At 44.0% G+C, this 26120-nt stretch overlaps 1 protein-coding gene across 1 annotated transcript in view; it reads right to left on the reverse strand.

The window, feature by feature from the left end:
- si:dkey-34d22.1 (discoidin, CUB and LCCL domain-containing protein 1) overlaps nt 1–26120 on the reverse strand; it is a 29392-nt gene that overhangs the window by 1820 nt on the left and 1452 nt on the right. The window contains exons 2-14 of the mRNA XM_055904000.1: nt 20233–20454; nt 19238–19375; nt 12247–12298; nt 12009–12081; nt 11665–11798; nt 11361–11398; nt 10611–10805; nt 10182–10294; nt 9836–10010; nt 9548–9640; nt 8625–8718; nt 8199–8239; nt 8000–8110 (exon numbers count right to left, since the gene is read on the reverse strand). Of these exons, the coding sequence (XP_055759975.1) occupies nt 8000–8110; nt 8199–8239; nt 8625–8718; nt 9548–9640; nt 9836–10010; nt 10182–10294; nt 10611–10805; nt 11361–11398; nt 11665–11798; nt 12009–12081; nt 12247–12298; nt 19238–19375; nt 20233–20454 (1479 nt within the window). The remainder of the gene's footprint in view (nt 1–7999; nt 8111–8198; nt 8240–8624; nt 8719–9547; nt 9641–9835; nt 10011–10181; nt 10295–10610; nt 10806–11360; nt 11399–11664; nt 11799–12008; nt 12082–12246; nt 12299–19237; nt 19376–20232; nt 20455–26120) is intronic.

A 26120-nucleotide genomic window follows, 5' to 3' on the forward strand; every position in this document is an offset into this window, starting at 1 on the left:
ATCTCAATCGAGTTAAAGGTCAGGACTGACTGAGCCACTCCAGAAGGCGTATTTTCTTCTGTTGAAGCCATTCTGTTGTTGATTTACTTCCGTCTTTTGGGTTGTTGTCCTGTTGTATCACCCAACTTCTGTTGACCTTCATTTGGCAGACAGATAGCCTTACATTCTCCTGCAAAAAGTCTTGATAAACTTGGGAATTCATTTTTCCCTCGATGATAGCAAGCAGTCCAGGCCCTGAGGCAGCAAAGCAGACGCAAACCACTATGCTCCCGCCAACATACTTTACATTTGGGATGAGGTTTTGATGTTGGTGTGCTGTGCCTTTTTTTCTCCACACAGTGTTGTGTGCTCCTTCCAAACGACTCAACTTTAGTTTCATCTGTCCACAGAATATTTTGCCAGTAGCGCTGTGGAACATCCAGGTGTTCTTTTCCCGAACTTCAGACGTGCAGCAATGTTTTTTTGGACAGCAGTGGCTTCTTCCGTGGTGTCCTCCCATGAACACCATTCTTGTTTAGTGTTTTACGTATCGTAGACTCGTCAACAGAGATGTTAGCAGTTTCCAGAGATTTCTGTAAGTCTGACACTCAAGGATTCTTCTTAACCGCATTGAGCATTCTGCGCTGTGCTCTTGCAGTCATCTTTGAAGGATGGCCAGTCCTAGAGAGAGTAGCAACAGTGCTGAACTTTCTCCATTTATAGACAATTTGGTTTACTGTGGACTGATGAACATCAAAGCTTTTAGAGATACTTTTGCAACCCTTTCCAGCTTTATGCAATTCAACAATTCTTAATCTTTGGTCTTCTAATGTCTTTTGTTCGAGGCATGGTTCACATCAGGCAATGCTTTTGTGAATAGCAAGCTCACATTTTGTGAGTGTTTTGTATAGGGCAGGGCAACTCTAACCAACATTTCCAATCTCGTCTCATTGATTGGACTCCAGGTTAGCTGACTCCTGACTCTAATTAGCTTTTGGAGAAGTCATTAGCCCCGGGGTTCAGATACTTTTTCCAACCTACACTGTGAATTTGTAAATGTATTCAATATAGACAAGAACAATACATTCATTTGTGTGTTATTAGTTGAAGCACACTGTGTTTGTCTATTGTTGTGACTTAGATGAAGGTCAGATCAAATTTTATGACCAATTTATGCAGAAATCCAGGTAATTCCAAAGGGTTCACATACTTTTTCTTGCCACTGTAGCTGAAGTACAGTTTAAATGTAACATCCTTAATTTCAGAAAGGGTAACAGGGGTTAAGGACTTGTCATGAGAACATACCCCAGGACTGTACAAGCAGGGGCTTTGGCTCCCGAGTGGTGCTGTGGTCTAAGGCACTGCATCTCAGTGCATCTCCCGATCTCTAGTGACTGAGATGAGGGCTGACAGGGGAGGCCTCAGACCCTATCCCTCACCCAACCTCTGAGGGGGAGCTATTTTAATTAGAGACGCCTATAATTATCTTAGCGACTGACCCTCTGTCCTATTTATCACTGGCCTTCTCAGTGTAGTGCCCCTTCATCTGTGGGAGGGAGAGGAAGGCTATGCTTCCCTGGCATGAGTGCCCTTTATCCAACTCCAATTAAAGGGTCTCTTTCAGAGCGGGCTCCGCAGACCAAAGAAAGGAATGTTTATACTGCAATTGGGAGACGGACTAAGCGAAGGGGAAGAATGGGCAGCCCATGGAGAAAGCTGTTTGCTTGTCAAGCCTGGTATGAGCTCTGCAAACTGCCCAGCCAAGTCAGAGGATGTGAGTGAGAGAGAGTGGGAGGGAGGGAGGGAGCAGAGTAGTTTGGATGAGGTTGGACTGAAAGATGGTGATGGACTCAGAGTCACGGATGGCTGGAGGGAGGGAGTTCCGGAGCCTAGGAGCAACGCTGGAGAAGGCCCTGTCGCCAAAGCTCTATAGCTTGGACCTGGGGATGTCAAGGTGGCCTGCTGTTGTGGAACGGAGTGAGCGTGTAGGTTGGTGCGGCAGGTAGCCTAGTGGTTAGAGGCGAGCCAGCAAGCGGAGGGTTGCCAGTTCGAATTCTAGAGGCCATTGCCTGCCGTTGTGCCCTTGAGCAAGGCACTTAACCCCCCACAATGACAGCTCACCGGGCACACAGTGTGGCAGCCCCCTGTACTTCTCTAAAACCTGTTTATGTATGTGTGTCTTTCGGAGGGGTTGGGTTAAAAGCGGAAGTAAAATTTGGGTTGGACCTTGTGTGCAATTGATCAATAAAGTGATCTAAATCTTAATCTGGTAAGGGAGAAGAAGGTCTGAGAGGTGGGGGGCTTTGTAGGTCAGAAGGAGGGGGGGCAAGGTGATGGGGGGCTTTGTAGGTCAGAAGGAGGGTCTTGTAATCAATGTGTTGGGAGACAGGGAGCCAGTGAAGCTCATGGAAGACAGGGGTGATATGCTGCCAGAACTTAGTGTGGGTGAGAAGGGCTGCAGCGTTTTGAACAATTTGGAGCTTAATGAGGGAGCTTGAGTTGAAGCCGGAGAGTAGTGAGTTGCAATAGTCAAGACGAGAGGAGATTAATGCATGTATGAGGGTTTCAGTGGCAGGACGGGAGAGGGAGGACTTGACTTTGGCAATGTTGCAGGGGGAAGAGGGTGGAGTCCAGGATGACGTCAAGGTTACATGCGTGAGGGGAGGGAGAGACAGCGGTGAAGTTGCCAGCTTTGGTGAGGGTGGATTTGGTGCCTATCATGAGGAGTTCCGTTTTATCACTGTTGAACTTGAGGAAGTTTTGTTGCATCCATGTTTTTATTGCAGAGAGGCAGGATTCAATGTGGGTCAGAGGCGGGTTGAGGAAGGATTTGGTGCTGAGGTAGATCTGGGTGGTGTCGGCATAGCAGTGGAAGTCAAGGTTGAAGTGACGGAGGATCTGAACAAGGTGGAGGATGTAGATAATGAAGAGTAAGGGGCCCAGCACAGAGCCCTGGAGGACACCCTGTGTAACTTCAGCTGAGTCCGAGTTGTGACCATTGAGGATCTGGTTTGTGAGGTATGATTGTAGCCATGACTGCGGTGCCCTCAACACCCAGACCCTGAAGCCTGGTGAGGAGGATCTGATGGCTCACTGTGTCAAAAGCGGCACTTAGATTGAGAAGAATCAGGATGTTGAGGGCACCAGCATCAGCAAAGGTGAGGAGGTCATTGACAACTTTGAGGAGTGCAGTTTCAGTACTGCGGAGGTGAGGGAAACCAGACTGGAAGGGCTCGATTAGCAGGTGGGTTTGGAATTGGGAGGCAGCAGTCCATTCCAGAGTCTTGGGAAGGAAGGGAAGCAGGGTATACAATTCACTTTTTGGTCCACCAGCCACTGGGGCAGGTAGATAAAAAAAATATACCAGCCAAATCAGATTTTTTACCAGACAAAATATTTTTGTTGTTGCTAAAATTACACCAACAAAACACACAAAAAAACGGATGAGCATGCTTTGCATTGTTTCTAAAACAATAAATGTATTACTAGTAAGAAGTAATGTGGTATATTGTTTAATTTCATTTTTTGTGACCCGAGTCTTTTAACCAAATATCACAGATGAGACAAAAATGTTCACCTGCCCCTTTAAGGGCCGGAGGTTATATGGTAGGGCGACTCGTCATATTTGTGCCTGTGAGATTGAGTCTGACTAGTTGAAGCGTTGTCTTCTCTTCCCTAACAGTTGAAACTCAAACATAGAAAAACAAATTCACTTGTGAAAAAAAACTAAATAGCCAAGAAACACAAGGACAAAGTCTCACTTTAGTAGACTTTTGTTTCAAATGAATTAAACCAACTTGTATGCCTCTGCGCATCTTTTAAAAATGTATCTTTCCCTCAGCTCTTCATGTACACACAGCCCCCAGCCAGGCAGGTTTTCAGCGCCTATATAGGATTCTTAGTTCTTTGACTTTGTGCGATTAATTTACCAGCTATAAAAACAGATACTGCAGCATTTATTTTACTATAAATGTGATAATACTTGACTATTTTTATTCACAAATGCGAGTGAAATGCTCGCACTGTTGAACCCTGACCACCCGCCAACGTGGGTGGTGAAGTAGACCTCTTACCCACTAATGCCAAAAGTTACCCGCATTGGCAGGTGGCAGGTGTTCATTTTAGGCACTGAAGGGAGGTTGGAAATGGGGCAGAAGTTATTGAGAATGGTGGTGTCCAGTCCGGGCATTTTTAAGATGGGGGTGACTGTAATTTTGTAGTTGGAGAGAAAAGTTCCATGGATGAGGGAAAGATTGACGATGTGTGTGATATATGGACAGAGAGCAGGCAGGCAGGCTTTGATGAGAACCGTGGGGGATGGGATCCAGGGAGCAGGTTGTAGTCTTGGATGACATGATGGGTTTTGAGATATGGAGAGTCAATGGGGGGGGGGGGGCGAGTTTCAGGGGTGACAGTTGGGAGGTTGACAGGGGGAGGAGGAGGGGCGGCTGAGAGAGATTGATCAGTCAGTGATGAGTTTATTTTGGTGATCTTGTCCTTGAAAAACTGGAGGAAGGATTTGCAGTTCAGTGGAGGGACTAGAGAAGGTGTCGTCATGGGGCTGAAGTAGTTTGCTGACAGTGGAGAACAGAGTTCGGGAGTTCTTGTTGGAGCTGTTGATGATGTTGGAGAAGTAGGTCTGTAGGTGGAGAGGTGGAGATTGTAGGCTTTAGCGTGGACGGTGGGCCCAGACTTCCTGCTCAGGCACTCCAGGCGACCAGTTTGCTTCAGGGTGTGGAGCTTAGAGGTAAACATGGGGGAGGAGGAAGAGGGGAAGGGGGGCCAGAGAGTTGAGGGAGGCAGGTAGAGCAGTGTTGAATTAGGCAGCTAGTTCATCAGGTGAGTTGGGCGTGGTCAAGGGGCTGGGCAGAATAGATGGCATCAGAGAGTTGGAGGGGGTTAACCCCTTCTCAGTTCTCACTGTTTGACCACAATATTCTTAATTTCTTTCTTCTCTCATACACACCCCACAACATTGACAAAAGCCTCCTCTCCTTCCGCAACATCAAAACTGTTAAGTTGAGGCTAACAGAGCAGATGAGATAAAGTATCCCTTGATGTGAGTGGGAAAATTGTTGAGTAATATTGAAACAGTCCAAAATTGCAATGAGATGAGTCCACGTGAATATTCATTGGCCTAGCAATAGTAAGCGGGGGGAGATGTGTATGTGTAGTCCTGTTGCCCTGGCAGGATAGCCTGGTCCTGGATCTGTTTGTGCTGTATAGCCTAGGAGTTGGCTATACAGCACAAACAGACATGGAACCAGGCTAGGCTTGACATGCCTCTCTCATTTCAGGATGATGAAGAAGGAACTGCTACGTCTCTGGCTCTTGGACTACTGTGAATACATCATCTGGCAAATAGAAAAAGATAACATCTGACCACTGCATGTCTTCTTTCTATTTTTTTTTATTTAATTTAATCTTTATTTAAGCAGGGAGTCATGCTGAGACCACTGTCCCTATCGCAGATGTGCCTTGAACGAACCCATCAATAAACAACCATTACACTATACAAATCTATATACACACATCAATTACACAATACATTAAAAGCAAACACAAAACACGAAAAGCAAAACACAAATCACATGCAACAAACACATTCTTCAGTAAAAAGGCCCTCTAACATTTAAGGACTTTAAAAACTCAAAGCAGATATTTCTAACACGGTGGAGATTGACGGGATCTCCAGGGTTGGCCATCCCTGAGTCTGGGTCTGGTAACTTATAGATCTGGAGGTTAATAATGGGTTAAGGTATGGCGGAAGTTCATGCAATATGGACAAAAAGATTGCGATACGAGATTTTGTGTACTGACCCTATTGCCCGGAATGAATCACAATTTGCCATGATAAACTGCATCCAAAGGCTTCAATACAGTGGCAGCTGCCATAGTCAATAACCGGAATGAATGTTGACTGAATTATTTGTTTTCTGCTACAGTTGAAATCGGAAGTTTACATACACTTAGGTAGGAGTCATTAAAACTCATTTTTCAACCACTCCACACATTTCTTGTTAACAAACTATAGTTTTGGCAAGTTGGTTAGGACATCTACTTTGTGCGTCATGCACAAACCAACAATTGTTTAAAGACAGATTATTTCACTTATCATTCACTGTATCACAACTCCAGTGGGTCAGAAGTTTACATACACTAAGTTGACTGTGCCTTTAAACAGCTTGGAAAATTCCAGAAAATTATGTCATGGCTTTAGAAGCTTCTGATAGGCTAATTGACATAATTTGAGTCAATTGGAGGTGTTGGATGTTTTTCAAGGAGTACCTTCAAACTCAGTGCCTCTTTGCTTGACATCATGGGAAAATCAGAAGAAATCAGCCAAGACATCAGGAAAAAAAGGGGGAGGCTTGCAAGCCAAAGAACACCATCCCAAACGTGAAGCACGGAGGGACTGGTGCACTTCACAAAATAGATGGCATCATGAGGGAGGAAAATTATGTGGATATATTGAAGCAACATCTTGAAGCAACATATTGAAGCAACATTGAAGCAACATCAGCTTGGTCACAAATGGGTCTTCCAAATGGACAATGACCCCAAGCATACTTCCAAAGTTATGGCAAAATGGCTTAAGGACAACAAAGTCAAGGTATTGGAGTGGCCATCACAAAGCTCTTACCTCAATCCTATAGAAAATTTGTCGGCAGAACTGAAAAAGCGTGTGCGAGCAAGGAGGCCTACAAACCTGACTCAGTTACACCAACTCTGTCAGGAGGAATGGGCCAAAATTCACCCAACTTATTGTGGGAAGCTTGTGGAAGGCTACCCAAAACATTTGACCCAAGTTAAACAATTTAAAGGCAATGCTACCAAATACTAATTGAGTGTATGTAAACTTCTGACCCACTGGGAATGTGATGAAAGGAATTAAAACTGAAATGAATCATTCTCTCTACTATTATTCTGACATTTCACATTCTTAAAATAAAGTGGTGATCCTTACTGACCTAAAACAGGGAATTTTTACTAGGATTAAATGTCATGAATTGTGAAAAACTGAATTTAAATGTATTTGGCTAAGGTGTATATAAACTTCCGACTTCAACTCTATTTAACGAAAGGACCTGCTCCTATAGAAGAAACCTATTTGAATTCTTAATAGCTTAACTAATTAATCAACATCCTTTTTGAAGGACAGCTTTTCGTAAATCCAGATATTTATAAATGAGGACACCAGCAACGAGGGCACCATCCAAAGTACTTATGCATAAATCATCAGATACATTTTTACTTGATTTGGAAAATAACATATACTTGGTTTTACCGGCATTAAGATCCAATTTCAGTTCAACAAAGGCTTTCTGCAGGACAGTAAAGACCGATTGAAGATTCACTAGAAGTTGCCGGAACATCCATTGATCCAACTAGAGGCTGGGAGAAGGTTAGGCAGCCAACTGGCTGACCAGGTTCAATTAAACCACCATTTCGCTCAAATAAAAAGCCTGCCGAGATAAAATGCTGATTGAAAGCATCACTTATCTCATTTTTCTCAGTAATGATGCCAGAGTCTGACAACTTGCTTAGGCAGGGAAAGAGAGGAACTTCCACCGTTCAGTGCATTAACTGTTTTCCAAAATGTTTACAGATCACCAGGAGAGTCTGAGATAAAACTTAGAAATGACCTAGATTTAGCTTTCTTGATTGAGGAATTTCATCTATTTCTCAATTGCCTTGAAAATATACCTATCAGCTACAGTCAAGTTTTTCTAGCCTTGGCCCCTGATTTATCAACATAACAAGATCAGAAAGTTCTATAGAGAACCAAAAAATGATTTATTCTATTTTTTTACTCTAAGGCATTTAAAGGAAGAGTGTTTGTCTGCCAAACGGATAAAAATAGATAGATAGAACAATTCTAGAACTAATTCAGGGTCAGGCATGCAGCTGATAGAGGAAAGGTCAGAGTAGTACATATCATGAAGAAAAGCTTACGGGTATATACCCAGCCTCACGGGCATGCTCTTTTGAAAAGGCTGGGTTGTTTGTGCATTCATACCATTGAGAGGAGGGTTGGGTAAAGCATCATGGACACCCCGCTCTCGAGGGTAGGAGATAAGCTCAGAGTCGGAGCAGGGGAGGCTCTTCTCCTGGAAACTCTGAGAGGCTGCTGGACAGACAGACAGACAAAAACACTTTCAGAGAGGTCCTGGAAGTGTAGTAAGAGTAAAACAACAGTGAGCAATGCGCAAGAATACCTTTGGGTAAGGAATAGTTTTTCATGTGTGCAGCTTTTTTCCTATAAAAGACAACAAGACAACGCATCAAATTAATCGAACTACACCATGATGATTTGTCATAACATTGCCATAATGTGTCAGAATAACATTGGAAAGTATGTGGACACTTTTGTGTTATCTGGGCGTTTGTTGGCAGCTAATGGCTAGATTCTCTGGGATCCGCGCTAGCCGACATCCGCACAGCGGTGTCGGAGATGGCAGCGGTGTCTGAGGTGAATTTAACATGAGTCGGATGGGTGTGGCTTCGTAACAATGACCACACTTGCAGCCGCTCACCGCAGTTACACCTCCGACAGCTATTGAGCTATTGCCGGTTAGCATTGGGAGGATAGCCAGTAAGTGGGTGTTGGACTGCTAACTACATATGGTATAGTGTTACAATACCTTCTTTTCCACCAGACTCCAGCCAACAGACAACTAACACACAGGATCAGTCCGAGGACCACGCCCACCGCAACTATCACTGGCTGATTGGAGCCTGCAGGGCACAGGAGGAGTCATTAGCATGCTAGGCTGAACGGTCAATACAACAAACAACCGCTGCTGAAGAAAGGCCAGCTTTAAACTATTATTTAGCTATGTGCTTTATAACAATGTGAAGGAAGTCCAGTGTCAAGCAAATAAGCAATCTAACATCAAAATTGATACTGTCGTACAATTTTTACAGCTGTTATAAAAGGCATGGTGGACCCAAGGCTTATTCCGATCAATAAAATACAAATGTTATTCCTCAGAAACTGCTGCAGTTCAAATTGAAAAACATAAAGTACTTTAAAAAAAAACTAGAGTCAATGCCTGCATCCGTGTGTAAATCTAATTACCATAATACAAAAATCCCTATCAAAATCCATCTGTTTAGGCTAGATGTCGGCCTTCCGCATCTGCGATGGAAGTTGGCAGAACTACAGCTTTGTTTGTCAGACCAGGAGACATCCCCAAAATAAGGTCTTCTCATGATAATGTCTGTTTGGGCTACAAACTAATATATGGAAAGATGAGACTTACACGAACACGATGGTGTTCTCCATTTTGCTCTACGACCCCCACAAGCGTCACGAGACTCGGCGGAAGTCGGCACCACTGATCTGCCAATTGTCTTGAATTGCCTCTGTTTTGCCATGTATTCATACGTTTTTCAATGCGTTTCTATCGGCTAATAGCAGCAGGGCCAAATTAAATGTTTAATCAAATAATAATTAAATGTATATTTTTTTTATACCTAAATCTCCTAAAATTCTAAATTCAAATAGCAAAATGATCCCTGAAAGGATTAGACTTTTAGGGGTTTGAACACATTAGGTACATACTCAGGCTTGAGTCCTTTATGATAACAGGGCCCTCTGTGGGGACTGGATTGAGATGAGGTGTTGTGCTAACATCAACTTTTAAGGATGGAGATCCTATAGAGAGAGTTGGAGAATAGGATATGAATGGCATCCAGCATACAAGCTACATTCGCTCTTGCTGATGCCACAATTGCAATTTACCGTACAATATAATGGAGAGTTTATTCTAGTGGCTCAGTTGCTAAGAGCATGTAGTATTCACATCTTCTAGACTGTTTTTTTATCTGGAATGTTATGGTTGAGCCTTACCCCCAGAGGAGCGAGGCCTGGGGTGGATCTTGGGGAGAGGGCAGCCCAGGACCTGGACGTGTGCTGAGGCTCTACCTTGCCAGCTCTGGGGCTGCAGCCGGAGGTACCGGGCCACCACCGGAGGAACCAGGCTATTGAGAACCCTCAGATAACCATCAGAGTGGGCTTCAAACACCTACAGGCCAAGAATAGTGACATTAACAAAGCTAGTTCTCTTAGATGACTAACAGCACTTCCCTGTTCTACGGCCTCCCACAGTCTCTGTTTGCTCAGCGCAGCTATGGAAACTTAGCCAAGCTAGGAAATTCATCAGTAAATGTCGAAGAAGACATTGCAGGCAGCGTACCTTTTTCTCTCTGCTGAGCGCAGCTTTGTAGACCTTCCAGTTGTGGCGGTCTTTGCTAAAAAGGAGAACGTACGATTCGATGTAGAAGTCAGCCGATCCCCTTGTTATTATTCCTGGGAAAACACAGCGTGTCTTTTTCAACTCTCCAGGCCACATTCATAATAGGCTACAGAGATTGTTTGGCAAATCGAACTAGAAGTTAGCCTATCAACATCACAGCTGGAACTGGAAGTTTTTTTTTTTCATCCAATGAACAGAGTTTTGAAATCAGCAAAATAGTATTTTGAGTTCAATGAAAAAACAGTGGTTTCTATCTTCATATTTTCATTTTTAACAACAACTCAAAGCTAATTATGGTGGATGTAGTAAATTAAACTCCTATTTTGGCCACGAGGGGAGAAGAACATCACCTCATAAACTTTCACTGACCTGTGACACTGCTCTTGTCTGTAAGCTCTAGCTCCAGCCAGGGCTCCCGGTCACTACCGTCCGATGCCCAGGGTAGTAACTGTCCCTCGGCATCCATGTTCTTAGGAGACCATAATACAAGCTGCCCCAGTCGGTTCACTTCTCTCCAGATGGAAGATGCATTGAAACCAGACACAGTCAGTTCATCATTACACTCTGTTGGAGAGGAGAGGCAAGAAGAGAGTTGAAGTGACAGAGTCACAGGGCCAGCTCTAGCTTTTTGGGGGCCCTAAGCATCTTGCGGAAAAACATTTGACTGGCATCCCTCTTGACGGTGGAGAGAAAAATGTATGTTTTAAAGTTCATTTCCTGCAATTCTACACATTTTGCTAAGGGGGGGAAAGAAAATGTTGCAGTTTTAAAGCACATTTCCGCCAATAATGACTTATTCCATGTTAATATGATATCTGAGTGAGAATGATTAACAAAATCAATGGTGCGTGCCCGGTCGGTATTCGGACATGATTACTACAAGTGCCAAATGAAAAAATTGTTATTTGACATAGCTAATTGAGTGAGGGACTGACTGATATAACAAAATAAAAAATGCAGATGCACAACCAAATTTCAAAATTGCACCTGGTGGCTGGGGGCCCTAAGCGACCGCTTGTGTCGCTTATAACTGGAACCGGCCCTGCAGAGGAAGATAACTCGCAATAATGACTTGAACAGCTAATTTAGTCCGGCATTATATCTCCTGGTTCCGCTTACCTTTGGTGAAGACCAGCTTCTTTTCAGACAGTGATCCCCTGTCAAAACAACAATGTTCATGAATGGCATCCCTGTATACCATAAGCAAGAGCGGATCCATATACAGTAAGTGGCCCACATTTCAGCTCCCCAATAACCCCTACAGAGGTCCTGGAGTGCTGATTAGATTACATTATATGAAACAGATATATGAAATGTTACCTTTCTGAATACAGCAAATATTAACACAGTATGTCATCATGATTAATGAATACGCATCCCTTTCTCCCAAACCCATATCAATATGATGTGGATAGAAACATACATCTTGGACAGAATGCCGTTGGCAAAGCTGGACTCATAAAGCGTGAGGCTCCTCCCACGGGTCACAGTGATCTGTCCTCCTAGGTTGTCTGACACCACTCCGGCATGGACCGCAGCTTTGCACAGCACTGACGTCTGGGTGGGGTGGGGGAATGTGTGTATGTGTGTTTGTTTGTGAGAGAGAGAGATTGAGAGAGAGAATAAGAGAAAGAGAACAAATAGTTTCAATCAACTTTTGCATCTCTCCATTGTTTAGCCTTCTTCAAGTGGCCAGTGCAACCGGTGTCATTGTCACACAGCTGAGTTGATGAGGAAGTGAAACTGGAGCTGAGGCAGTATACTCACATCTCTGTAACCCTGCTCAGAGTGACCACATATGTCCCCTGTCACGTCCTTACACCCAGCAGGACAGTACACACTGGAGAAGAGGAGTCACGTGTCACAGAGGTCCCCCATTTCACACACAGTTTCTCTATATCCATATGTTAATAATTCCTCAACAAGCTTGTAAAGACAAAATTTGGGTCACAGCAAAAACAACGCTGAGCAGTGACTACTGAAATAGCCAGAGTTGTCCACTTACCTAAACTGCTGAGAGACAAAATGTGTTCCTCGCTGTCGACACGAAATGAGACCTGGTATTGAAATCAAATAGAATATGGGTTTGTAAACAAACAAAACAAAAAACATCTGTCCACTCTCAGGATAATTCTAAGGAACTTCGCAATGGACGGGTGAGTAACACAAACAGACAGGCACACGCATACACGCACATATACAGACAAGTATACAGACGCACATACAGTGTACACATACACATGCACGTACAGGTGACTTGTGATTGTTACTGTAGACGTGACTAAGTATTTTGTCCTCTGTGACTTAACTCACAGAGCAGAGAGAATGCCTCTTGTGTGTTAACGTGACAGAGTGCAATTTGTGGCACTGGCTCCAGACATAGCTGCATTTCATAAACAACTGAGTAAATAACAGGAAACAGGGATATACAAACCGCTTTAGCTCGAATTGGAGAAAAAAACTAGTGTAAACGTACACTATTTGTGGCTGTAAATTGGGTAAGAGGTCATTTAATGATCCCAAAAAAGATCAATGCACACATCGCTAATTGTCACGCTGGTATAAATGATTCAGGAGACAGGCGCAGGAATGCGGAATTGTTTTTTTTATTAAGCCCCAAATTACAGCGTGCCGTGTAAAGGCACGGGGACGAAAACCAAACAAACACGTAACAAAAACACAGGGCTGAACCCCCCCCCAAAAAAGAGCGAGGAGTACCTTGAATAAATAACACTAGCACACAGTGATTATTACACGGGATGAGACCCGCAATCATCTGCGTAATCCACAAGGGCACGAAAGCCCAAAACCCACAGCACAGGTACTCACACGCACCAACGGACATAGTAACAATAATCTACAAGACCATGGTGAACAAAGGGCACATATATACAAATACTAATCAGTGAGAATAGGGGCCAGGTTTGCGTAATGAATGTTCCGGAGGGATCCGTGACACTAATTCTACTACCAATGAGGCAACAATGTCAAGTCAAAACATCTCCTTCTTTTGGGAATGATTTTCACAAGTATGTGGTACATTTTTACAATTTGAAGCACAAAAATCAAAACAGATAATCAAAAAGGCTCATGTTTCAAAACTCTAAGCACATTTTCAATTGACTGAGTACAACAGACACATTCACAAAGTCACTTGTTTACTGCACCAAATCATTCATTTAGTTGGGACACATATTCAATCTAAGTATTGTATCTGCTTTTCAAAATGCAATATTCAGTTTACATTTGATATGATTTTCTTGTCATTTGTTAACAATATAATACAGCAGCTACTCTTCCTGGGGTCCTGCAAAATTAAGGTAGTTCTACAACTTTAAAAACATTACAATACATTCACAACAGATTTATCAACACAATAAGTCTGTGCCCTCAGGCCACTACTCTACTACCACATATCTTCAACACAAAATCCATGTGTACATGTGTGTATAGTTGTATGGTATCTTGTCTGTGTATGCATGTGTCTGTGCCTGTGTTTGTGTTTCTTCACAGTCCTCGCTATTCCATAAGGTGTACCTTTTTATTTTAAATCAAATTTTAACGCTTGCATGAGTTACTTGATGTGGAATAGAGTTCCATGTAGTCATGGCTCTATGTAGTACTGTACGCCTCCCATAGTCTGTTCTGGACTGTGAGGAGACCTCTGGTGGCATGCCTTGTGGGGTATGCATGGGTGTCCGAGCTGTGTGCCAGTAGTTCAAACAGACAGCTTGGTGCATTCAACATGTCAATACCTCTCACAAATACTTGTAGTGATGAGCCAGGAGAGATTAACATGCATATTATTACTGTTAGCTCTCGTACATTCAAGGGCCAGATGTGCTGCCTTGTTCTGAGCCAATTGTAATTTGTCCAGGTGCGACAAAACTAGGGCCTGTAGGACCTGCCATGTTGATAGTGCTGTTAACCTGTTGATAGTGCTGTTAATATCTGGGATATTCGGGACGGTAGCGTCCCACCTCAACAACAGCCAGTGAAAGTGCAGGGCGCCAAATTCAAAACAACAGAAATCCCATAATTCAAATTCCTCAAACATACAAGTATTTCACACCATTTTAAAGATAAACTTGTTGTAAATCCAGCCACAGTGTCTGATTTTAAAACGGCTTTACGACGAAAGCACACCAAACGATTATGTTAGGTCAGTACCTAGTCAAGGAAAAACACAGACATTTTTCCAGCCAAAGAGAGGAGTCACAAAAAGCAGAAAGAGATAAAATGAATCACTAACCTTTGATGATCTTCATCAGATGACACTCATAGGACTTCATGTTACACATTACATGTATGTTTTATTCGATAAAGTTCATATTTATATCCAAAAATCTCAGTTTACATTGGCGCGTTACGTTCAGTAGTTCCAAAACATCCGGTGATTTTGCAGAGAGCCACATCAATTTACAGAAATACTCATAATAAACATTGCTAAAAGATACAAGTGTTATGCATGGAATTTTAGATCCACTTCTCCTTAATGCAACCGCTGTGTCCGATTTCATAAAAGCTTTTTCGAAAAAGCATACCATGTAATACTCTAACTACAGCGCTCAAACAACAAAGCAAGCCAAAGCAATACAGATATCCGCCATGTTGTGGAGTCAACAAAGTCAGAAATAGCATTATAAATATTCACTTACCTTTGATGATCTTCATCAGAATGCACTCTCAGGAATCCCAGTTCCACAATAAATGTTTGATTTGTTTGATAAAGTCCATTATTTATGTCCAAACACCTCCTTTTTGTTCGTGCGTTTAGTACACAATCCTAATTCACGACGCGCGGGCAAGTCCAGGTGAAAGTTCAGACGAAAAGTCATATTACAGTTCGTAGAAACATGTCAAACGAAGTATAGAATCAATCTTTAGGATGTTTTTAACATAAATCTTCAATAATGTTTCAACCGGAAAATTCCTTTGTCTGTAGAAATGCGATGGAACGCAGCTAACTCTCACGTGAGCGCACGTGACCAGCTCATGCCAGACACCTGGCTCATTCAGCTCCCATCCCCCCACCCCTTCACAGTAGAAGCATCAAACAAGGTTCTAAAACTGTTGACATGTAGTGGAAGCCTTAGGAAGTGCAATATGACTCCATTTCCACTGTATCTTGGATAGGCAAAGAGTTGAACAACTACAAACCTCAGATTTCCCACTTCCTGTTTGGATTTTTTTCTCAGGTTTTTGCCTGCCATATGAATTATGTTATACTCACAGACATCATTCAAACAGTTTTAGAAACTTCAGAGTGTTTTCTATCCAAATCTACTAATTATATGCATATTCTAGCTTTTAGAACTTTAGGAGTAGCAGGCAGTTTATTCTGGGCACCATTTTATCCAAGCTACTCAATACTGCCCCCCTGTCTTAAAGAAGTTAAGAAGGAACAGCAGCGCTTTATTATAGACAGACTTCTCCCCATCTTATCTGCTGTTGTATCAATATGTTTTGACCATGACAGTTGCTCAATTTCCACATTATTAATTAGAAGATTGAGTTGAGGTTTAGGGTTTAGTGAATCACAGATTTTCCGAGGTGATTAAAGATGAGCTTGCAGCCAGGGAGCTGCCCATGGATCTCGACACCCTCATAGCCTTGACCATCCATAACGTAGAAGGGAGAGTGGGTCTGTTCCCTGTCGCCCTTGCTCGTCCTCAAATTCCAACTCGCCTCCAAGGAATCCCGGAAATCCCCGAAGTCTACATTTCCGAGAGAATCCGGTGTCACCCGAGTTCCCTCGGAGATTACCGAGGGCTGTCAACTCGCCTCTTCCGGAGCCTATGCAACTGGGCAGGGCTAGATTGTCTCCTGCTGAGCGCTTACACAGACTGAACACCAAGAGCCATTAAAAGATCAGGCTCATCAGTAGTACACTCGTAACCCCCTATGCTACCCTGTTGTGGTGAGACCAGTCCAAATTCATCCGGGTGCTCATTGACTCTGGGGCTGACGAGAGCTTTATGGACACTACCCTTGTGTCAGAGCTGGGTATCTCCACTCAACCCCTTTCCATCCCGATGGACGTTAGAGCGCTGAATAGGCACTCTATTGACAGAGTCACCCACAATATGGTTCCTATCAATCTGCGAGTGTCAGGCAACCACAGTGAGGCTATGCAGTTTCTGCTCTTGGAGTCTCCTCATGTACCCATGGTTTTGAGGTTTTAATGGCTCCAGAGGCACAATCCCCTAATCGACTGGGCCACGTCTTCCATCATGGGTTGGAGCCCGTTTTGCCATGCACATGGTCTGAAGTCGGCGCAGCCTGCCCCAGGACATCTTCCTGCAGGCTTGGGTAAAGCCTCGGATCTCTCCGCCATTCCCACAGAGTACCAGGACTTACGGGAGGTTTTCAACTCTGGCCGCTCCACATCTCTTCCTCCACATTGGCACTACGACTGCGCAATCGACCTTCTCCCCGGCACCGCACCGCCTCGGGGGAGACTATATTCCCTGTCATGTCCGGAGACCAAAGCGATGGAGGGGTACAATGAGGACTCTCTCGCAGCAGGGATTATGCGTCCCTCTGTCTCCCCCCCGGCGCAGAGTTCTTCTTTGTGGAGAAGAAGGACAAGACCGTGGTTAAAAACTGTTACCAGCTACCACTCATCTCCTCAGCTTTCGAGGCTTTCCAGGGAGCGGTCATCTTCTCCAAGTTGGACCTTCCAGACGCCTACCATCAGGTTTGGTTACGGGAAGGAGACGAGTGGAAGACAACCTTTAACAAGACTGGTGGGCACTACTAGTACCTGGTGATAACATTCGGACTGACCAACGCTCCCACAGTGTTCCAGGCCCTTGTCAATGATGTGCTCTGTGACATGTTGATCCGATTTGTGTTTGTCTACCTCGAGGACATCCTAATTTATTCCCGGTTAGCTCAAGAGCATGTCCTCCATGTCCGACAGGTCATCCAGCGTCTCCTGGAGAACCAGCCTTTCGTGAAGGCGGAGAAATGTGAGTTCCATCGCTCCACCATATCCTTCCTAGGATACATCATCGCTGCAGGGGAATATTCAGATGGACCCTGACAAGGTGAGAGGGGTGGTGGATTGGCCTCAAATCACATCCAGAGTGCAGCTGCAACATTTCCTGGGGTTTGCTAATTTCTACCGTCGTTTCATCTGGGGTTACAGCACCCTTGCTTCCTCGCTCTCTGCACTCACCTCTCCCAAGGTTCTGTTCTCATGGTCTCCAGCAGCTAACTGGGTGTTCTCAGACCTTCCCTACAGCTTCCATCTTAATCCATCTGGACCCATTCCCTCAGTTCGTAGTGGAGGTCGACGCCTAGGATGTCGGAGTGGGGGTTGTTCTGTCCCAGCGTTCTGCCCAGGACCAGAAGCAGCATCCCTGCGCCTTCCTTTCCCATTGTCTTAACCCCGCTGACATGACATGGGAAATCGAGAATTACTCGCAGTTAAGATGTTGTTGGAAGAGTGGAGGCACTGGTTAGAAGGGGCGGAACAACCATTCTTGGTGTGGACGTACCATAAGAACATGGAATATCTCTGCACTGCCAAGCGCCTCAACTCCAGGCAGGCGAGATGGGCCCTGTTATTCACGGCTAACAGGATGTTTGCCCCGGATGCCTCTGCTCCGGTCCTGCAATGGGCACATTCCTCGAGACTCACCTGTCATCCTGGCTCCCGTCGGACCTTGGCTATCATCTGACAATGTTTTTGGTGGCCCGTATATCCTTGGAATTCGTCACGGGTCTCCTTCCGTCAGATGGCAACACCACCATCCTTACGGTGGTGGATAGGTTTTCCAAAGCCGCCCATTCTATCCTCCTTCCTAAGTTGCCCTCAGCTAAGGAGACGGCCCAGCTCATGGTGCAGCACGTCTTCCGGATCCATGGACTTCCCGTCGCCATGGTCAAGACCACCTCCATGGTCAAGACCACCGGACCCCTGCTCCCCGCTACCGTCTTGGGCAGAGGGTATGGCTTTCTACTCGGGATCTGCCCCTCCGGGTGGAGTCCCGCAAACTTTCCCCTCGTTTTATCGGCCCTTTCCCCGTCTTTATGGTCCTTAGCCCCGCTGCTGTTGGCCTGCTGTTGCCCCGCACCCTCTGTATACATCCAACTTTCCATGTATCTAGAATTAAACCCCTGTCTCATAACTCTTTGTCTCCTGTTTCCATCACTCCAACACACATACAAACATTGGCGTACAAATTCCATTGGTGTAAACATGTGTGCATACATCAAACTGACTTCACGCCTGTGACTCAATCAACTCTAATGCTGGACTTGAATGCAACTGGGTATGAAATTACAGCATGTATCCAGTCTCTTTGACACCTCAGTAATGGCTGTTTGTGCCTTTCAACTTGCTTAGCAGCACGTTGGGGGTTACCAGAGATGTAGGTGACGAGCAGAAAAACAACAATTATGATCATAGTGGGTGCTCTTCAGCACTGTTGTTTACATCAATGAGGTAGGGCCACTGTAAAAAATACAACTTAACCAATTGCTTAATCAGCATTATTCTGAGCTGAGTGGCCTTCAAATGGACAAGAATTTGAGCTAACGTGTTCACATTTGTTCACTCAACAAACTCTGCTCAAAGTGAGTGAATTTGAAAAAGCTTGTTGAGTAAAATTACCAATTCATGTTAACCTTTGGAAGGCAACACTGTATGTTGGTTCAGCTATATACCCACATGTTGAGTATGCTGAGCAATGTTGAGCAAACTCACAATCCTATTGCAGCCTGACAATTGTATGTCGAATCAACTTTTTTCCCCTTCTATTTTTTCAACAGTGTGGGTCATCGCTTTCACTGAGAAAGTTCCACCGCAGAGCTACTGTACACATGTGGGAAAATAATATATTCTCATCAACAGTCTGTGTGTAATGTGATTGTATGATGAATGAATTCAATTAGATGAAGCATTTCCATATGGTGGCACAGTTGTATAAACAAAGATAGCTATAGAAAGTAAACGTGTGAGCAGTGTGTGATGAATTGGGCCGTACCTGAGTGTTGGTCTGTGGCGTAGGAGAACAGGAACCCTCGGCCTGAGTGATGGGGGCCAGAGTAGAACACTATTGTCACCTCATTGCTGTTTACAGTCACATTTCTCTCGGAGTCTTCAAGCTGTCCACACAGGGGGCCTGTGGATGACAGACAGACAGGCATGTGCGTAAGAACGCATACGACACACATGCAAGCGCGCACACACAAGGACTCCCAGATGCACGCATGCATGCAGACATACACGGGCGAATGCAAGAATGTGCACACACACGCACACACACACACACACACACACACACACACACACACACACACACACACACACACACACACACACACACACACACACACACACACACACACACACACACACACACACACACACACACACACACACACACACACATCAGCACAAACATGACCAAGCTGAAAGCCTGGAGGCAGGGCAGTCTGGCTTTACACACAAGGTTAGTGTGTGGTCTCCTAGTCATGTTTGTGTAGTACTGCAGACCATCCATGCTTGTGTGAACTGATGACATGAAGTGAGCTCCAGAACAGCATGAGGTTGCCCCTAAGCAGGGTAACTGAATAGTTACAGCCTCTGGAATTGTGATCTAATATCTAGGAATGGCATCATACCCTTGTGCCCACAAGGTATGGCTGGATGCACCGTAGTGGCGTAGAATTGGCAGAGATGCATTGGCAGTGAAATTGTGTTGATGTGCTCTCTGCAGGCTACACTGCATGGCTTTTACTTGTAGCAAAGATAGGTTTTGAATGAACTACTTAACAAAAGAGATCGATCAAGTGGTCCATCAGAAGTGGGTGGATTTGTCTTAATGCATTAATTCAGTCAGTCAGAACTTGAGTGAGAACTCAACATCTCACTTTAAAAATAGTTTGTCAATAGCATGTACCGTAAATCCATTGTAAAAGTAGAGACAAGCACATAGCCAGTCAGGTCTGCGGCCCTGTGTGCACTGGAGAGTCTTACCCAGGCTGGGAGCTCCGTTGTTGGGTGTGATGGTGAGGGAGCCATTCCTGCAGCCCGGACTCCTTTCCACGTCAAAGTCCCCAAAGAGGAGGTGCAGTGTACGTCCCTTTGGCACTCGCAGTCTCCACTTACACCAGGAATCAACAGGGTAGGTACACGGGTAGTTCTGAGAGGCCAGGGTGCCACTCTCTGTGGCCATCACAGTGTGCCCGCAGCCATTGCCTGAAATATGAAGACAACCAAACGTACAGTTATAACAGTTATTGTACTTGTACATAATCCATCTGCCATATATGCAATGGTTTGGGGGCTAATTCCAGGCAAATGATATATCCTAACACTGTGTATGGTAATGTTGCTTTGGCATCCAGGATACATCCTCAGTAATGTCAAATGTCCACACAAATACGATAAGGGCTATTTCCAGGAAATCCTTGACCGCTTGGTGTGTAGGTGTGAGAAAGGGAATGAATGCATGACTAGCAGTGTAGGCGGTACGGAGGGGCAGCTGGGGATTGTTAGCAGAGGGGACGGCCAAGTTCACCACTGTTTCGTCACAGTACATAACAGGGACTTTCATTAATGATGTTAATACGATAAGGACACTATTTAGAGCTCTGTTAATTATCGGGCTCCTTTCCCAGACAAGGTGAGTAATAGGAGTCTCCGGGGATGGAGCACTGAGTGTGCGCAGTAGAGCGGGAGATGTTTACACTCCTGAGATCACAACCGCAAGATTTCCCGAAAACAACCAGCCTGAAGCAGTCCTCCTCAACACTGTTGGACACTGCTTACAGTAAAAAGAGATCGAGGGCCCTATGCAATCACAACTATTGAAGTGGAAAATACTATTATTCAAAGGCAATGAGAAAGTGTGTTTGATTGTGTCATTTGAATCCAAAACTGCAATCATAACTCTTTAATTGGGTTAACATGTTTGATTGAACAATACCCTCTGTTTCGCACTCCTCACAGGGACTAATCCTCAATACTACAGAGTGTTGAGCAAACTCATCATCCTTCCATTCTGTTTCTATTTCATTTTAATCAATGTTTTCCTGCTAGTTCTCTGTGTCGTACCTCTTCTTTGTGCCCTATTCTTACATTTTTTTTTTTTACCTTTATTTAACTAGGCAAGTCGGTTCAGAATAAATTCTTATTCACAACGACGGCCGACCAAAAAGCAAAAGGCCTCCTGCGGGGATGGGGGCTTGGATTAAAAATAAAAAATAAAATACAAATATAGGACAAAGCACACATCACGACAAGAGAGACAACACAACACTACATAAAGAGAGACCTAAGACAACAACACAGCATGGTCTATCTCTGTCGCTATGACTAACTATTTTTTGTAACGGAAAGAACTCAAATATTTAGCTAGACACATTCTTAATGTGACTGTTTGGATGAGTCAGTGCATTAGGTCAGAGAGGTAAGTGCTGTGGGGTTGGCTGGCTGGCTTTAAAGTTGTACTGTGGTCAAACCAAGGACACCCACGCTTCCAGGGTAGACAGTGCAGTTCTCCCTTGGGTTCAAAATTAAGGTTTGCGGGAAGAGTTGGTGGTCTCTGTTACTTTCCACTCACATGTCACATACATATCACATACACGTCACACTGGTTAGCCTTTCCTGTCCGGCTAAGAGACTCTTTCAATCATAGTACATAACATTCTATCTTTCTCCTCTCTCTCTCTCGCTTTCTTTCTCCTCTCTCTCTCGCTTTCTTTCTCTCTCTCTCTCTCGCTTTCTTTCTCTCTCTCTCTCTCGCTTTCTTTCTCTCTCTCTCTCTCTCTTTCTCTCCCTCTTTCTCTTTTTCTCACTAACTCCCATAACTTCTCACCGCTACCGCCTCTTTTCCTGTCCCTTAGGATTCCCTGGAAATGCCAGCGCGACAAACCGTAGCTGTGGGCAACAGAGCGTGGATCTGTGTCACCATCCAGTCTGCTTGGGAGCAGTATTCCTTGTATTCTGGGGACTTTTTGGGGTTGGCAGGCTGGGCTTCCACCCTACACTCCTCCCCTCTCACCCTGTCTTTGACCTGGCCTGTCTCATGACGGTCTTGTCTAGTGGGGCTCTCTCTCTCTCTTTCCTCAGTACTTGGGATCAACCTAAGCTTTAACTCATGCGTTATAGCTGTTGGTTGTTCCATGGAGTGAATAGCCTACACCCTGGCATTCCTGCTACTGACCCATACGTGCGTCCTGCTTTTAGGTCTTTCTAGACAGACTGGGCTTTCCAACTGTCTCAGACATATAATCAAACATTTAAATTATGATGGATATCCTTCTGAAAACCCTCACCTTCAGGGGCAGATATACCAAAAGTAATAACACAAGTTTTAGAACACCCTCACTCATTCAAGGGTTTTTCTTTATTTTTTACTATTTTCTACAGTGTAGAATAATAGTGAAGACATCACAACTATGAAATAACACATATGGAATTATGTAGTAACCAAAAAAGTGTTTTATATTTGAGATTCTTCAAATAGCCACCCTTTGCCTTGATGAGCTTGACCAGCTTCACCTGGAATGCTTTTCCAACAGTCTTGAAGGAGTTCGCACATATGCTGGGCACTTGTTGGCTGCTTTTCCTTCACTCTGCGGTCGGACTCATTCCAAACCAACTCAATTTGGTTGAGGTAGGGTGATTGTGGAGGCAAGGTCATCTGATGCAGCACTCCATCACTCTCCTTCTTGGTTAAATAGCCCTTACACAGCCTGGAGGTGTGTTGGGTCATTATCCTGTTGAAAAACAAATGATAGTCCCACTAAGCCCAAACCAGATGGGATGGCATAACGCAGCAGAATTCTGTGGTAGCCATGCTGGTTAAGTGTGCCTTGAATTCTAAATAAATCACAGACAGTGTCACCAGCAATGCACCCCCACACCATAACACCTCCTCCTGCTTTACGGTGGGAAATAGACATGCGGAGATCATCCGTTCACCGTCTCATCCGTCTCACAGACACGGCGGTTGGAGCCAAAAATCTACAATTTGGACTCCAGACCAAAGGACAAATTTCCACCGATCTAATGTCCATTGCTTGTTTCTTGGCCCTAGCAAGTATCTTCTTCTTTTTGGTGTACTTAGTAGTGGTTTCTTTGCAGCAAGTCAACCATGAAAGGCCTGATTCACACAGTCTCCTCTGAACAGTTGATGTTGAGATGTGTCTGTTACTTGAACTCCGTGAAGCACTTATTTGGGCTGCAATGTCTGAGGCTGGTAACTCTAATGAACTTATCCTCTGCAGCAGAGGTAACTCTGGGTCTTCCATTCCTGTGGCGGTCCTCATGAGAACAAGTTTCATCATGGCGCTTGATGGTTTAAGCGACTGCACTTGAAGAAACTTTCAAAGTTCTTAAAATGTTCCTTATTGACTGACCATCATGTCTTAAAGTAAAGATGGACTGTCGTTTCTCTTTACTTATTTGAGCTGTTCTTACCATAATATGGACTTGGTCTTTTACCAAATAGGGATATCTTCTGTTTAACCCCCTACCTTGTCACAACACAACTGATTGTCTCAAATGCATTAAGAAAGAAAGAAATTCCACCAATTAACTTTTAAGAAGGCACACCTGTTAATTGAAATGCATTCCAGGTGACTACCTCATGAAGCTGGTGAAGAGAATAACAAGAGTGTGCAAAGCTGTCGCCAAGGCAAAGGGTTGCTATTTGAAGAATCTCAAATACAAAAAATATATTGATTTGTTAAACCCTTTTTTGGTTACTACATGATTCCATACAGTTGAAGTCGGAAGTTAACATAAACCTTAGCCAAATACATTTAAACTCAGTTTTTCACAATTCCTGACATTTAATCCAAGTACAAATTCCCTGTTTTAGGTCAGTTAGGATCACCACTTTATTTTAAGAATGTGAAATGCCAGAATAATAGTAGAGAGAATGATTTATTTCAGCTTTTATTTTTTTCATCACATTCCCAGTAGGTCAGAAGTTTACATACACTAAATTAGTATTTGGTAGCATTGCCTTTAAATTGTTTAACTTGGGGCAAACGTTTCAGGTAGCCTTCCCACAAGCTTCCCACAATAAGTTGGGTGAATTTTGGCCCATTACTCCTGACAGAGCTGGTGTAACTGAGTCAGGTTTTTAAGGCCTCCTTGATCGCACACGCTTTTCAGTTCTGCCTACAAATGTTCTATAGGATTGAGGTCAGGGCTTTGTGGTCAGACCCAATTGGAAGACCCATTTGAGACCAAGCTTTAACTTTCTGACTGATAACTTGAGATGTGGCTTCAATATAGCCACATAATTTTCTTACCTCATGATGCCATCTATTTTGTGAAGTGCACCAGTCCCTCCTGCAGCAAAGCACTCCCACAACATGATGCTGCCACCCCCGTGCTTCACGTTTGGGATGGTGTTCTTCGGCTTGCAAGCCTACCTCTTTTTTCTCCAAACATAACGATGATCATTATGGCCAAACAGTTGTATTTTTGTTTCATCAGACCAGAGGACAAAAAGTACGATATTTGTCCCCGTGTGCAGTTGCAAACCGTAGTCTGGCTTTATTATGGCGGTTTTGGAGCAGTGGCTTCTTCCTTACTGAGCGGCCTTTCAGGTTATGTCAATATAGGACTCATTTTACTGTGGATATAGATACTTTTGTAACTGTTTCCTCCAGCATCTTCACAAGGTCTTTTGCTGTTGTTCTGGGATTGATTTGCACTTTTCGCACCAAAGTACGTTCATCTCTAGGAGACATAACGCGTCTCCTTCCTGAGCGGTATGACAGCCGCGTCGTCCCATGGTGTTTATACTTGCGGGCTATTTTCTGTACAGATGAACGTGGTACCTTCAGGCGTTTGGAAATTGCTCCAAAGAATGAACCAGACTTGTGGAGGTCTACAATTGTTTTTCTGAGGTCTTGGCTGATTTCTTTTGATTTTCCCATGATGTCAAGCAAAGAGGCACGGAGTTTGAAGGTAGGCCTTGAAAGACATCCACAGATACACCTCCAATTGACTCAAATTATGTCTATTAGCCTATCAGAAGCTTCGAATGCCATGACATTATTTTCTGGAATTTTCCAAGCTTTTTAAAGGCACAGTCAACTTAGTGTATGTAAACTTCTGACCCACTGGAATAGTGATACAGTGAATTGTAAGTGAAATAATCTGTCTGTAAACAATTGTTGGAAAAATTACTTGTGTCATGCACAAAGTAGATGTCCTAACCGACTTGACAAATCTATAGTTTGTTAACAAGAAATTTGTGGAGTGGTTGAAAAGCGAGTTTTAATGACTCCAACCTAAGTGTATGTAAACTTCCGACTTAGTTTTGATGTCTTCAATGTTATTCTACAATGTAGAAAATGGTAAAAATAAAGAAAACCCTTGAATGAGTAGGTGTTCTAAAACTTTTGACCGGTAGTGTAGTAATAACTGGACAGATGATCGGGAATTGTAGTCAATCATCAGCTCTGTATTGGACCAAAATGTATTGACTTCTTTGGGGGTTTTGCTTTCAGGCCCTCACAGGTCTGTACTACCAGACAGGATGTTTAGCTGTGTAATCTATCACTACACAATGCTGCTGTGTCAATCAGAGCATGACAACACACCCTGAGTTTTTCATAGACCAGGAGAGGATTGCTATGTTTTTTCTTATACATTTGTCTCTTGCTTCTCTCTGGTGCTAAAGTGATTCAGAGGAAGAAATGTACCATGAATTGGTCATCTTCCTCTGTGAAGATACTAAATCCCCAGCAGCAAAACAAAATGCGTCAAGAGAGCCCAGATCTGCGTGGACATTCACAGTAAGTTTCCATATATGTGTGATTCATGTTGACCCCTGCCTGATTGTGAAATACTGTGTCAACACAAGGGGGACACTCTCTTCTTATTGCATGTCTTCC

Source organism: Salvelinus fontinalis, chromosome 38, assembly GCF_029448725.1.
Source record: "Salvelinus fontinalis isolate EN_2023a chromosome 38, ASM2944872v1, whole genome shotgun sequence".
Taxonomy (NCBI): Eukaryota; Metazoa; Chordata; class Actinopteri; order Salmoniformes; family Salmonidae; genus Salvelinus; species Salvelinus fontinalis.